At 39.3% G+C, this 15,241-nt stretch overlaps 1 protein-coding gene across 1 annotated transcript in view; it reads right to left on the reverse strand.

Annotated features, from left to right (window-relative positions):
• Positions 1 to 306: 306 nt before the first annotated feature.
• Positions 307 to 15,241, reverse strand: part of PIK3C2G (phosphatidylinositol-4-phosphate 3-kinase catalytic subunit type 2 gamma) — a 205,741-nt gene continuing 190,806 nt past the window's right edge. The window contains exons 31-32 of the mRNA XM_086466907.1: positions 5,832 to 5,957; positions 307 to 459 (exon numbers count right to left, since the gene is read on the reverse strand). Of these exons, the coding sequence (XP_086323033.1) occupies positions 307 to 459; positions 5,832 to 5,957 (279 nt within the window). The remainder of the gene's footprint in view (positions 460 to 5,831; positions 5,958 to 15,241) is intronic.

The raw sequence follows: 15,241 nt of genomic DNA on the forward strand, positions 1-15,241 counted from the left end.
AGTATTTAGCATTTTTACAGTACTTTTTAATACAAAAAAACCCCAAAAAATCTTTATTGCTGTCATAAGGATTTCCTGCATGCTGCTACAAGTTCTTATCATGTGATTTCTTAAACTCACACTGACAGGAATCTGTTGCAGGAAGATGGCAGCAATTTTAAGACAATAGCCTTATGGTTAGAAATGTTAAAGTATGTGATCAGCAGATGACTGAATATTCTGAAAGGCAACTGAGACAAAATGTATCATGCGAAATGGGATAAAGAAACATTAGTGGATAAATAATTGAATTATCGTAGACGACATTTAAATTACACTGTTTCCCAGGGGATACCACTTTTCTTCATTTAACTGGACACTGCTCAGTTGAATGTTAACAGCTCCCACAAATGTTCCTTTGCTTTTCACAATAAGCTTCAGTACACGGCCTTTGAGCTCTGCGACTTTGTCATACACAACCTGAAATAATATATAGTGACACAGAAAAAAACATGTGAATCTGTGAATCTATTTGACACGCAAAACACTTAGTTCAATACAGCGTTCAGGATGATGATTACAACTTTCTAACAATTGCTTTAAACCGCCCTCCAGAATTACAAAACTACTAACCATGAGCCAAATTCACTTAACTTAGTGAATTTACCTCAGAAATATATTTGACCTTATGTAGTTTATATAAAAGAGATTCTGCCAGCTTAGGCTTGTGAAATCTGATTACCAAGCATTTGTAAATAAAGTTGAAACCTGTGTTGCTCAATGCTTGAGTAAAAAATAGGTATACATAATTTTCCCTGTGAAAATTGAAACTCTAACTTAAGCAGAGTTTTGAACTCAAATGTAAAGAAATATCAGACCCTCCATGGAGTTCACCGGGGAATGATATTACAGTTGATTTTCTGGAGGAGAGATTCAGATGGAGGGTACTCATCATGGACAGCAGCGTGAAAAACTAAGATAGGTAATTCTGTAAAAGTGTAGATTATTGTAATTTTTAAATATCTTTCCGTAGCAGATGCTTGGATAAATGGTATTGCTCTTTTGCAAAAATCAGGAAAAACAGTTTTGATGTCAAGTTGGTTTTTTTAACATACGTAGACTGTATTTGTTACATGTTCCTTAGTAGTAGTACCTTAAAGTAACTTTATGTTACATTGATATGTCTTCTAAAGGTGTATCACATCAATGCACAGTACCTCAGAATTTTTTTCTCAGTACGGTACTTGTGATTAAATCTTGTGCTTTAAGTTTTTAAAATATCCCTGAAATTATCTTAACACTATGAGAACACACTGAGGTTAATTATGAAATGTTAATGGTGCATTTTCTGAATTTAAAAAAAAAAAAAAAAAAAGATCTGGAGTGATAGGCTGACAAGAATGAGCTGCATTCAGAACAGATCCCTGTGTTTCAGTCTCTGCATTAATCAAAAACTGCTGAGTGAACCACATGTGGGTTGATAAAATGTGCAAGAATGCTCTCAGTTTGAGGCCTGAAAGGTAAGCTTTGTTGCGAGAACTACACTTAATCTAAAATTTGTATGGCTAGAAATGTTTTTGCTATTTCAGTTGCAATGGAAAAAATGCTTTAATTTTTAATCTCTCTGTGCAGTAAAAAAGGCAAACACAGAGACACACTGTCACTTCAGGAGAATGGGAGAGTGAAACTGCCTAAAAGGCGTTTTTCATTCAACCTGCTTGGGTTCACTGTGCCATGGGAACGCAGTCCGTGCAAATGGCTCTGCTGCGGAAAAGAAAACTCAGACTGAGCCCCCTCGAGCTGGCATCTCTGTGGGCCGGACCGCTGAGTCCTCTCTGCACCTCCAGTTATACGCAGCAGAAACGGCCACGGGAGGCGTCCCTCAGACAGGGACAGAGTTTGTAAAGTTGGCTCGGCCCCAGCAACGTTCCTCACATGGAGCAGCAGCAGAAATGTGGTTCTGAGCTTCACGGGTGGGCCCAGGAGGCACAAGGCTGTTGGTTCGCCCAGCTGGCCTTGGCTGCCCCTGCGGGACCGCCAAGTGACCGTGTCCGCGCTGCAGGCTGCAGGGATGCCGCAGCGAGCGCCGAACAGGCAGGACCCCAGGCTGCCCTGGCAGCGAGCGCCAACAGGCAGGACACCTAGCTCTCTGGTGCAGGGGGACAGCCGGTGCTGTGGGGATGAACAGCCACTGCCACGGCTACAGGGAAAGAAAAGCTCTCCCACTCAGTCTTTTTAACTGGATTTACTGGAAAGGTCTTACCAGGCAGCAGCGTTTCCTTTTCCATTTAGAAACCTTTGGAAATCATAGTGTGGAAGTGCTGTCACGAAAGTCATGCCTAGTGCTTTTCAGTTTTGATGTTTACTGTGCCTATTTCACCAAATTCTGTGTGAATTAAAAATTCCAGCTTCTCTGTCCCCCAATGGCACCTCGCCAGCACAATCAAAGCGAAACGATGGAGAAAATCCAAAAAGGAAGGACAGGTGCAGTAAGCGATAGCATAATTTAGAACAAATCATTGAAGTGATATTAATGTTACCATAGAAAGGTGCCTTGTTTCTTTGCCAATATATTGAAGATATCATCGTCAGCTGTTACTTTAAATCAGCAAAAAGTGTACGTGTAAGCTGTAAGAGCTAGGAAATCTTCAGTATGGTGGATGACAACAGGCACGACCTAGGGTAATGAACAACTTTCAATCTTTGGACAAAAAGAGGCTTCAAGCTTTGAGCAATGACAGGCCTTACAGTGCAGGGTGGGTGGTTTTCAAATGAACCCAATAAACGGTTTCTAAAATGGTGTTACAAATTCAGCTGGAGCAAGGTATATATCGTCAGGATGCAGGCACAGAAGAAAGGTCTGGAGATGGCTGGATTAGTATGTGGATAAAACAAATGCCACCTGCCAGAATTTCATAATCAGAACTGTTAAATCCTGAAATTATTGTGCAGTGAGGATATTAGCCTCCCATTTATACAGCTAGATCAAATGGAGGTGAGCGATACATGGCCATGCAGCAAATCAGTGGGATAGTCAGGGCTGGAATTCAAGTATTCCTGGTGCCAAAAAGAGAAGCACTGTTGACCTGCAGGAGTCTAATGACATTTTAATTGCAAATGCCGGACAGTTGCTTCTCCTCAGGTAGCCATGGCATAGTTCCTAGATTCGCTCTTAATTGTCCAAATTAGCTTTGACGCACGGTGCTGGAGGGAGTGGCTGTGGCTCCTGGTGCAGCTCCCCTCCTCCCCCTCACCCAGGCTCACTGGGGCTATTCTGGTTGTCGCAGGCCAGTGTCACCTCTGCTCCGAGGGCAACGGCAGCGACACTAACAGACTGATAAGGCCCAGGTATATTTGCTTATATTTGTCTACACCCCAAGGGCAGGATGGAGACAGTTTCCCCTCGTTCTGGCTCCACGGTGGCAACGCACACTCTGCTTTGTCTCGGAGGTTTGCTCATTTCGTGGGCGTGCCTACGTGCAGGCACTCAAGAGACAAGCTGAGGACAACTGACTGAAGAGCAACCTTGAAGCATGTCTCAGGGCAAATGCTACACAAATGAGCAAGACCCCACCGCAGCTGGTTCTGGTCATTGCGACTCTTGTTGGCAAGAGTTTAAACTTAAATCATTCAGATTTATTTTCAATTTTTTTTTTTTTTACTTCCCTAGTTTTAACTAAATTACTCTGAACCTCCCAAGTAAATCTTATTCCTAACAGTGGCTATAAGCAGGTATGTTATTCCTTTTCTCTTTACACTACATCCTGTTTTTCTGTGTTGTTTCTCCTCTTCTTTTCAACCATCATTTTTTAATGCAAGGTTATACAAGTGTGGATGCAACAAACTCCAAAGTCCAAATAAAGGAAGATGAGAAAAAAGGAGTGCTTTTTAAAAGCAACTCCAGAACATTTGGCACAGTTCATTCTATTGTCAGCCCTCCTGGACTTTCACATCTTCGCTCTCACACACATGAGTAAAAATCAAAAATAAAATGCACTTTTGCAAGGCTGATAATTTGCTGTAGGCAGTCATAAGCAATAAAAGTACAAAACTGAAAACAAAAATACCCAAGAGAAGCACATTTCAGAATTTTCTCAGTCTTGAACACAGAGAGAAATTAATATACAGCTTCCTTCCAGCCATTTGGCTTTAATAAAAACTTATGAACTCATAAAAAAGGCTAGTACATTTCTGTACACAGCGTTTTGAACAGTAACTAACTTAAAAGACAGCTGACTTATATTTTTAGTAGTTTTTCTTCCCTGAGGCGGCTTCTGCCTCAGTCTACCAGCCTTGGACAGAAAATGCATACAGAATGATATCACATATGGAAGAACAGAGCTGCTAACAGCACAAGCATCGGGTTTGAAATGTCCAAGTTCAATGGAACCATATGTCCCCACTGTGATTAGCAGTTCCTGGTGAAAAAGATTGAGCATCTGTGAAGAAGGCTGTAAGTTTTGAGTAAAGGATATTAAAGTTTTCACGGAATTTCTCTTAACAGCAGTGGAATTCTCTTTAACCACAATTAACTCTCCTACCAGTGACTACTGTGCGACTGCAGATGGGGTTTTGGATCCTCTTGCATTCAACTTGATCTAATAATGATTAGAAGAATAATCGTCTTCCAGTGCGGCTGTCTGGTTCTTGTCTGTAGTCCATTTTGGATACTTTACAATGGATGTTATTATATAATCACTTTGTATTTCTTTGCTTAAGTATCCTTCAAATGTAGAGGAATTTCTTTAGACAGGTCAATTAGATTCATTCCACTGTCTCTTTGATTGCAAAAAAAGAAAAGAACATAACAAAAAAAATAAAGCCTGGAAGCCTAGTTCCCTGTTATTCCACTGCAGTACCATAGGGAAGGAAATTACATCTGTCTCAGCTGTTTGCAGCAATACTACTCGAGGAGCCTACTTACAGAAGCACTGGAAGTCATCAGTGTAAGTAGGTAACTTTTGTAATCAAATAGATTTAGGAAAAGAGAAAGAAAAATATTAAAACCTCAGGACTGGGAAACTAGGAGATAAGGACCCTTAGTCTCAGCTGAGAGACTTAAGCTTCATCATATCTTATCCACGAAGCAGGGTGGAGTGGTAATATTTTCCATGTCTTCTGTCTTAAAGCATGATCATACTGCATTCGTAAATTGCTTTCAGACCTTTAGGAGACTTGTTATATGCAATAATCTCCAATCCCACCTACTGTTTGAATCTCATCTGCCTTTACATAGGAATATAGCTTATGCCACTTCCCATTCTGTTGTAAATGTTTCTCCATACAAATGTTTCTTTTCACCCCAGAGGCGTGAGCACTTCAGTGGTGTGTGAAATAATTATATATGACTGCTAGCATTTTGACATAAAAAGAACTTGGCTATTTATTACTGTGTTATCGTTTAGGACAGTGACAATCAATTTGGTTGTCTGTTTTTAAATGTGAATTTGAGTAAGAGCATCCATTTAATTAGTACTTTTTATGTTATTTTACAAATCTGCATTCAAAAGAGCCTAGATTTTGGTGCAATGATGCTTGGTCTCATTTGGCTAACATGTAACTGTGGTTATGGTGTAAGACAGAGCAGTGTGAATAATCCAACTGCTTTGCTGAAGAGAGAGACATAAAGAGACTGTTTCAGTTCTGAGAAAGATGCAAAGCAGAAGATTGTCCCCATTTGTGGTTCAGCTTATGATATGTTCCTTCTTTCCTTCTTTTTGATTGTACTCATTGCAACAGCTCATTGCAACGGCTCTGAATGCTGTATTGCTTTTTTTTTTTTTTTTTTTTCAAGAGTGGGCAAAGAAAATCAAACATGTAAGAAATGGTGGAAGGAAGTGAATGGTACTCACAATTTCATTGTAAGTAGGGTCAGAGCTTTTTGGAGCTGTTCTTGTTTTCCTTCGACTGACCTCATAAGGATCCGGCAGAAGATAAAATTCAGCATGTGCACTTGGGGCAGAGCCATCTGGGAGGCGCTGAGGAACAAAATGGTCATAAATATGAATGCTCATGTTCTAGCAATGAAAACAAATAAAAAGTACCAAATGAAATCTGGACTTTAAGCAGACACAGAAGCATGTTACATTCTCAGTATTCTCTTGGCTAAATTGGAGTGCTAGTGCAGTAAATAATTGGAATTATAAGAATTCAGCTTAATATTGATTAGGGAAAATAGAAATTAAATAATACAAGAACAAGGTAAAATTGCCTATGTTTAATATTTTACATTCTGATAGAAAAACCCTTAAGCCTCAATCTACTTTAACTCAGCTTAATCTGATACAAAGTCTAGCCCTTCCATTTTTCCAGAGCATTGCATAGAAACAGGATTCTAGCCAGTAAGTTCGTATTGATTTAACCCCTGGATAGCAGTGCTGATGCTGAGGAGAACTGATTGTTTCTAAGGGTGTTTCATAAAGCATAGCACTATAGAAGAGCCAGGCGCATTTCCTGCAGCAATATGGGCAGAACAGGATTCTTATAATAACCATCTTTCCGATCACTCCCATCACCCAGCTGCAAACTCTCTTAATTTTCCAGTTCAGGTTACTGAATGATATTCCAGATAGTCCATCTTATAGTAGGTACTCAAGATCAGGGCCAATCTATTAACCAGGCTCAGTCATAAGCTAATGCTAGCGGGTGGAGAGTTTTTTGATAACTTCTGAGGTTATTCCTAAAGCAACATGACAGTTACTCAGAAAAACACATTGGTCGTGTGAGAGGCTTTAAAAGATCACACAAGGAACATAATCATGAAAAACTATGGAACAGGTATCTTGCCAGTGTACGGCACTTAGTGCTTAGCTTATGATTAAGCAGAAACCTTTGCGTTGGTAACACAGTATACAATCAGAAAGCACAAAACTAGGCATATCAAAATAGCAGTAGTTTTAATTGTATTATCAGCATTTTAGGCAACACGTTTACCTGACAGCTCATAGGCAATCCAGCGACGGGATGCAAATGAAAACGCAGGCAAAAAGAAAAGGTCTTAAAACGTTTGGAACTGATGAACCCAGAGCATTACACAGGTAGTTGCACTTATATTTCCCATTGTAATTTTACCTGGCTCAGAATAATGTTGTTTCTCAGTTTTGATTATTCACAGTATGTGTCTAGAAATACGTGGCTTTCTACAGGCATTATCAACAACATATCCTTGTGACAGGAGAAACTGCTGGTGTCCTAGCAATAAATAACTTCTCTATCAGGAAGAAAAAGTGCTTGGGTGTGTGAGCAACCAGTTCTCGCACAACAAATCTCTGTTTTTTGTTATCTGAAATGATCCTTCAAGGCAAATGAAGTGGTCAACTGCAAAGCTTATTATTGCTGTCATTAACACTATACAGCATCAAAGGATGCACTACTCAAACCATTACATATTGTCAGCATTATGTGAACGATTAATGTTACTATTGCTAAGCTCAGTACATCTGATGTAAAATATACATGGGATTTAGATAGGATTCATCGGCCAAAATAAGAATGCTATTAAATGGCAGTGAAACGAACAGGTATTTTGCTACAACACAATACCATATTGTTAACGCAGGATTTATAATTTATACTGTCCATTTGAAAGCCCATCTCTATTGATCTAGAACTATACTAAAGCTTCAGTCAAGGATTACAAGTAACAGTAAATTGAACAGTCTCTTAAATATCAGGAAGGAGAAAGAAATGTAGCCTTAAATACCAGTCCAAGCAATGAGGATCCTAACTGTTATCAATCTCTTCCCTTCTCAATGAACAGATAAGCATCACTGTAACTTGAACATCAACAGATTTTAGTCATTTCAGACAAAAAAGGAGGGGTTGTCATTCTTGAAGAGGACCTTATCAGCTCAACTGCTGAGGCCTGGCACAACAATCTTCACTATCTCAACCGCAGAAATACAGTACAGGGAGAGTCCTGTAAAATGTCAGGCTTTATAAATCATCCCAGCAGTGTATTGCCTAACCAGGGACCACGTTAGAGCGAATTTTGAAAGCCGAGGTCAGCAGCAGCTGCAAAGAGCGCCGGGCTGAGGAGCCCAGCTGGTAGGTAACAGGCTACAAAGGTAATGGAGAGGACGTCTGCATCCGTCCAGTCCAGCTCTGCCCCCCTTTGAGCTGCCTGGCTGGGACAAGGTGTAGGCACAAGCACTGTGCCCCACTGTGCACCTCAGGACACCAAAGGCACAGATCACGGCAGCGTTGTTTGCATTTGAAACAGGCTCAGTCTGACATTCACCTACCAGGGAAAGAAGCCAAGCTGATTGCCGTGTGATTGTTTAACAGGACTGGGGCATCCAGCAGTGCATGAGATGAATCAAAAAAAAATGAGATAAAATTGTCGCTACGCCTTCAAGTTGCTACTTGTACCTTGCTAGCAGTGCTGGCACATTACCACAAATACCTCAAGCCAACTAACCTTCTTCCTTCAGCGAACTCCTCCAGAAATCTAAGGAAGGCACTTTGCAGTAGCGCTATGGACATAAGAAACTTGGACAGGAAGCTACTTCTTCACTATCCCTTTGAATGCAGCAAAGAGGTGAGTGGGAGGAGAGGGTCGAGAGAGAAAATCAAAAAAGAGAATATTTTAGCTATTCAGAGAAAATAACTCAAGGCAGAGCACCTGCTCTGGGATCTGTCAGAACTAAAACAAAGCCACTTTTCATGAATAGTAGCAATCAGCAGCCAGGCTGTTAGGGGTAATTTAAACTGCAGCCACCTGAATTCCAACCAGAGATCTTAGTTCTGGTTATTGGGTGTTGGGGTTTTTCCCCCCTGTTTTACAGATAACTTGTTCCTACTTCATCTTCACTTGCCGAGGAAAGGCAAACAGGCTACTCCAAATTCCACAATTGTCCCAATGCTCTATCTGCAGTGACACTGTTACGGCATCAAGCAATCAAAAAGCTTCAGCTGAGCACTCTTCAAGTCAGATCACATCTTCCACTTCTCAATTGCCCATGCCTGACTCCTGACATAACACAACACATCTAACAAGGGTCTCCAACTGTCAAAAAGGTTCTGTCCCACTACACACTAATCATTCAAAACTACAGATTAAGAGCAGGTATAAATCAGCCACGGCTTTACAAGAGCAGAGTATGGATAGCTCGTATGATGAGTTCGCACTGGCTTCTCTTTTGATTAGCACACTAGTTGAATCTTTTCTTGTGAAGAGCCTTCTTCACCGAAGGATTTCTTGAGACAAGACTTACAATGGCCATGGAAGGAGCTGTACTTTGCTAGACCCTCCCTAGCAGGGACAAACAGGGATCTTGGCAGTTTGACAATCATAGTGAGAAAAGAAGAGCAGGATTAACATGGTAGAAATATCTTTTTGAATCTAAAGTGGGTGAAATTTGAAGCAAACTCTTTTATTAAGAGAACTGACACGGGAGGCAAAAGTCCCAGGCTTTGGGGCAAACTAGTCCTTTCTCAGGCTTTCATATATGAGTTGAGTGTTTGTTTGAATAAAGAGGTATGAGGAAAACATCAGATTTTTTTTTTTTCCTTTCTAAAGATTATGTCTTCTGTCATATTACAATGTCACATTTAGTAAGCAAAATCCCTGGATTATCCTTTCACTTCTAACTCAGATTGCGTGGGCACATTGTCAAACTTAGGTAAACATGAAGAATATCTTCCTAAATGACAGTCTCATTTGCACCAAAAAAGATCTATTCTGGTGGGTCCATTATAAACACAGAGTAAGATTTCTAGCAGGAGTAATTCTGAAATCCAGCAAAACCCCCTTTTGTTATTATTAATGGCTCAAAAATCACTGATTTCTCTCCATAGTCCAGGCCAGAAGGAAAATCAAAGGGTACCATGGGAATGCCATTTTGCACTTTAACTACTCTGCAAAACCTTTATAGCTTGAATGTGCTTGTGATCAAGCCAACAGAAAAACCTAAAGTTTTAGATTGAATTCTATTTATGTTTAATTCTATAGTCTCTTCATGAACCCAAAAATTTACTTCCTTTAAAAGAAGGTATTCCCAATTTAAATTACTGTCATAAATCTTTGGTTGTGTACACTTGTGAATAAATTCAAGCTATAAAATTCCGTAAGGCTGAAAAGGAATAAAACGAAGTTCCCAACAGAAAAGCCATAGCTCTCTCTGCTATGACTATGGACAGAAAAAAAACAGTGATTTTGATCTGCCAATAAAAAAAATTGAATTGAATTTAGGAGCTGACTCTCTATGCTTCCTTCAAATACAAACAAGCCATGACTGAACAATTTTCTCAGAGAATGACCTGCCTACTTGACCTTGATAATGACTGATGTTTTTAAGGAACTCAGTTACAACTGCCTGTATATATGTTTAAAAAAGCAGTTTATTTTTGAAATGTTATTTTGTTTTAAAGTCAGGCAGAAGGTGATGAAAATATTTAAGAATGAGGGGGAGTGAGGGAGACAAAATAATACTTTGGATTTACTTCTCTCCACATCTGTAATTCAATACTGAAAAACTAATACAGACATGTATCTGTTATGGCTGTGCTCCATTTTTCACTCCAATTTTATCTTCCAAAACCAAAAAAGTATTGATATTTACTTACAGAAACCCATGCAAATAGGTTATGTCCTGTGTAATTTAATTTTAAATACACTAGCTGTAGCTGGGAAATAATGAATGAAATTCAATTAATTTTTCCACAAGAACTACATTATCCTAATGACTTTTCTCCCTTGATCATTACTAACTATCCACAACTCTCCTTAAGGATGGATTCTTTGTTTGCATTACAGAAGGCCTAACTACTTCAAAATTTGCCGTATATTAAACTGCAATTTAGCAGCCAATATACATACTGGGCCTTACTCATGCAAATTTGAAGGAAAGTTTTATGGTTTTTTTTAAAAAATGCACTTCAGGGATGTTTTATTGTAAATCTTTTTAAACTGACCTCTTCCTAAGTGACATCTAATTTTAGACTATTGCCTCAAATTTAAATCATATCATCAGTTTCTTTTAGTGTTAGACATGCAGATCTAATTTTTCCACCTTTTATCCTAGAGTAAAACAGATTGATGGGTCCTGAACATTTGACAGTTCCAGCTGCTGTTCTCTTTTTCCCATTTTTCATTTTCAACAATCTTGACAAAAAAAAAAAAAAGAAAAAGATCAAAGGTAACTTGTATTAACTAATGCCACCTTTCCTCCTCTATAAATAACTTCCTTTCTTCTCCCAAAATTAATTTCCTGGACATTTTTAAATCCAAGTGGCTTTCTTCACCTTCTTCAATGAAAAAAGAAAAAGAAATCCAGGCTTTAGAAAGGCTCCGATTTCAGCTACTGCCCCCTCCCAAAAAAAAACTTTACTTTGTCCAGTAGCTCTAACTCTCAGTTTTCCTATGCTTTACCTTCAATCTTGTTTTTTTCTCTTACTTTTCTCATGCACTGCCATGAAAATTTATCTTCTACATAGTGAAGAAAGGACTACAAAATATTCCTTAATGATTAATATTGAGATATCCTTACATCTTTAAAAATCATATCACTATAGAAAATGGTTAGAAAAAACCTTAACAGCTACAAAACAAAATATTTATATATTAAGTCTAGACATGAGACATGAGGCAGACTTGATTATTATCCAATAAAGTAGGATTAGAAAAAAATCCACAGAAGAAATCAGCCTTGCACCCAGTAACCTGTATAAATTACTAGCTGCCTCTTGACTAAATTAAAAGTAGTAAGAAATGTGGAAAAGCCATCACTGCTGCTACATTGTGTTTCACGTTCTCTGAGTCTCTGTGTAACTAACCAGAGAAAGGCTAAACCCTGTCTTTGTAAGCTGCAGCTTAATTGACAAATACAGCCTCTGCCTTAGAGAAAGATAACATCCTCTGGGCTAATTCTAAATTGAAGAGCTAGGAAAATAATCAGCACTAAGACAATGATAGTACAAAGCAAGAAGTTCCTTCAAAAACAGATTAATAAGATATAGAAACCTTCAGGACAAATGGGATTGCAGTGTGAACGGGCAGTTTTGTTGTTACTTCATAAATCCTAATGTGGGACTGAAGACTCTTGTTTTTTCTTTAGGCTCTGCATAGCCCAAAGCCCTGAATATCTCTATTCTACTCTGCTACTAAGCTTTTAGTTTTCCTGTTACAAAATATTTTCAGATTACTTTAAAGAAAATTTAAAAAAAAATCACATTTGCAGTAATTAAATAATAATTACAAAAGAAGATAATCCCCTATATCGCTATGGCACACCCTGCACTGTCTGCTATTGGCAAGACAAAACAGAAGAGCAGTGGGCCAAAAGTGATTGCACAAATAAGGTATTTTTTTCCCCAAACGACTACTTTCTGTCACCTAAAATTTGAAAACATTTAACTGCTTCTCTGTTTTAGCGTATTTTCTGATCCAAATTTTTCCCCCTCTGTGCACAATTTCATTTCTATTCCTAACTTCTTTCCTATCTATCTCATGCATGCACCCGGGTACGTACATACAGAGAGAAGACACACTGTGACAGAGGTCAATGACACAGAGGTCAATGGCAAAGCAACAAATAAAGAAATAAAGAAGTTTATCTCAATTGAATGCAGAGAAATAAAAAAGATACGTTCTGAAACTTTGTTTCAGGGTGGTTCTGAAAAGCATTTTTTAAGCAGGCATTTTCTACATTTCAGAAATCCAGTAGTGTCTGTGGCGCAAGCTTCCAGATGGCTTTGCCATTTACTATGATAAAAATGCAAAGGTGCTCTATCTGTGTTACCAATTTGAATCTCCGAATATAGCTTATGCACCTCGTGCAGTCTGATACCTTCAACATCTGCATCAACATGCCCGTTCTACATGCAGCTTGCCACTGCACCAAATGGGCAATCAGTGCCTAATGTGGGTGCTGCTAATGCAAGGAAAAACAGTGCTTTTGTTACTGTTAGTTTATTCCAGCCCTCTCTCTCCCAAGTGAAATAAGGCTTTTTGTCAAGAAAAAGTGCAGGTTTACTGGTTCAGCTTGCTTTGTAGGAGATTAGAAAGGACTTGAGCTGTCTAGCTCTAATAAAAGACAGTATGCTGCATTCCTAATGGGGAGAACTATGCTGGCAAAAATAGGGTCTAGGGCTGTCCTGAGTCACACAATCTCTAAAGAGTGAACAAACCAATGTTCTCTAGGGTCTCCTGGCTGCCAAGTGGGAAAAACTAACCATTGGTCACTGGGACGGAAGGAAAGCGTCACAGCTAACACCCTACAATGAACACATCAGTTCATAGATACTGTTGACCTACCCAAGTGCATACGTAAGGTAGGTATGTAAATTCCCAGTAAAGTCTAAGCAGACCTCTGTAAAGCTATCAAGGAGGGAGGCCAGACAGAGATTCAACTCATCATTTTGTGGACATCTCCTGGCTTGGCTTGGTTAAATTTGCCACACATTGGTGTCTGGCGCCATTTGAGACCCATAAGATGCTTAAGATATCTGCACAAACTGTCAAACATGTCACAGGCCTTACCTGAGGCCCTTCTTTTCTGCAGTGGCAGCTGGAGGCCAGATGGTACATGTTAGGTCATGTCCTATATGTTCAGGAAAATTATTTGGGACTAAAGTCTCCATTGATCAAAATAAGAGCTTAGGCATCTAGACTAGGATCCATACTGCTGTTTCATGTCACCTCAGATGACAGACAAAAGGTGTGTATGGAGTTGGAAACATGACACAGGCTTTATGGGAACCTGGCACCATTCTGGAGCGGTCATTGCAAGTCAAGCAAGATACTTCATGGTATTTGAAACAGCTGTCGTCGGGTAACTGAATTCCATCATATCATATATGTACGCATCTTAGTTTCAAATTGAATCCCACTCCAGTTAGTCCAAGGCACACAGAGAGTGGGATTTTTGAAAAGAACAAGTATTATTTGTTAAATATTTAACAGAATCAAGGTTTTTTTCTTGTAAGGAGAAAAACAGTTCTGGGAAACACGCTGGAGCCCAAAAGATTTAGGGCTTCCTAAGAACTATGTAAAATGCTTCTGATCTGTTTCAGTCATTTGAGAGGAAAGCCTATCTAACTGGGCTTAAATGAAGTAAATAAAATTGAAGCTGGACTGTGATACTCAGAAGGTCATAAGGGTTTCTCTTTCAAGCCTTTATTTCTATAGAGCTCTGAAACCAGAATTGAACATTTTAAGAAAGGTGAAGAAAGGAAGTGAGATGTAGCTCTGACATCCTGTTTAAAAAAGAATAATTTATTGTCTTGATGATCCAGAAGGAGATGTACATTAAGATAAACTGTGATTTCCTGTGAGGGTGGTGAGACACTGGCACAGGTTGCCCAGAGAAGCTGTGGCTGCCCCCTCCCTGGCAGTGTTCAAGGCCAGGTTGGATGGGATTTGGAGCAACCTGGGCTGGTGGAAGGTGTCCCTGCCCATGGCAGGGGGGTCGGAACTGAGTGATCTTTAAGGTACCATTCTATGATTCTATGGTAGACACAATCCCAAATGAAATGGGGTAGAGTCGGTGCAACCACGTGACTTAACTGTCAGGTAAAAGAGGCTCTTGCCTTTTACTGACCATTGGCAGTAGCAGACAAGGAGGGCTACAATTTAGCTCCAGAAAGTAATGACACAGCTCTCTGTGTGTTTACTACTGTTTCTGAATTAACAACAAAGAAAAAGATGTCTTAGAATGGCTTGTGTCCCTAACCCCCTCTCTCAAAGCTTAAGGCTAGCTCCCGAGCTCTGACGAGCCTCTAATAGTTCACCAATGCTCGGGACTAGATTACTGGGTGCTCCACATAGCACCATGTGAATACAAAAATGTTACCAAGGCTGTAAAATTCATCAAAAAAAAGGTGACTCTATAACCAGAAGTGTGAGTGTATTAAATGTACAACTCCTGGTAAAAGGTTTGAACAAGAATCACATAGTTTTTTTTCTGAAAGAAGAGGAGGTGACAAGATATGTTCTAGATTCCTGAACCACATGTTGTATTACTATCCTTAAGTCATTTAAACTCCATTTTTTCGCATAAATTAAAGAAGCCAAGGTTCAGTCATTCTTTAAAATTATATTATTCTACAGATAAGCAATGTTGGTGCAGGGCATAGAATGCAGAGAGTAGATTTCATGAGCCAGTCTCTGAAGCTTTTATTCCAGAATCACCACCAAGCCTGTAAAGTAGTTAAATTCCATTGCTTTCAACATTGTATTATTGTTGTGCTTAGAACATTTAATTTTCAGATGAATATTTACTCACAGAGTCTATGACACTGGCTGAGATAAGACTGATCTAGT

Source organism: Leptosomus discolor, chromosome 1, assembly GCF_034619465.1.
Source record: "Leptosomus discolor isolate bLepDis1 chromosome 1, bLepDis1.hap2, whole genome shotgun sequence".
Lineage (NCBI taxonomy): Eukaryota > Metazoa > Chordata > Aves > Leptosomiformes > Leptosomidae > Leptosomus > Leptosomus discolor.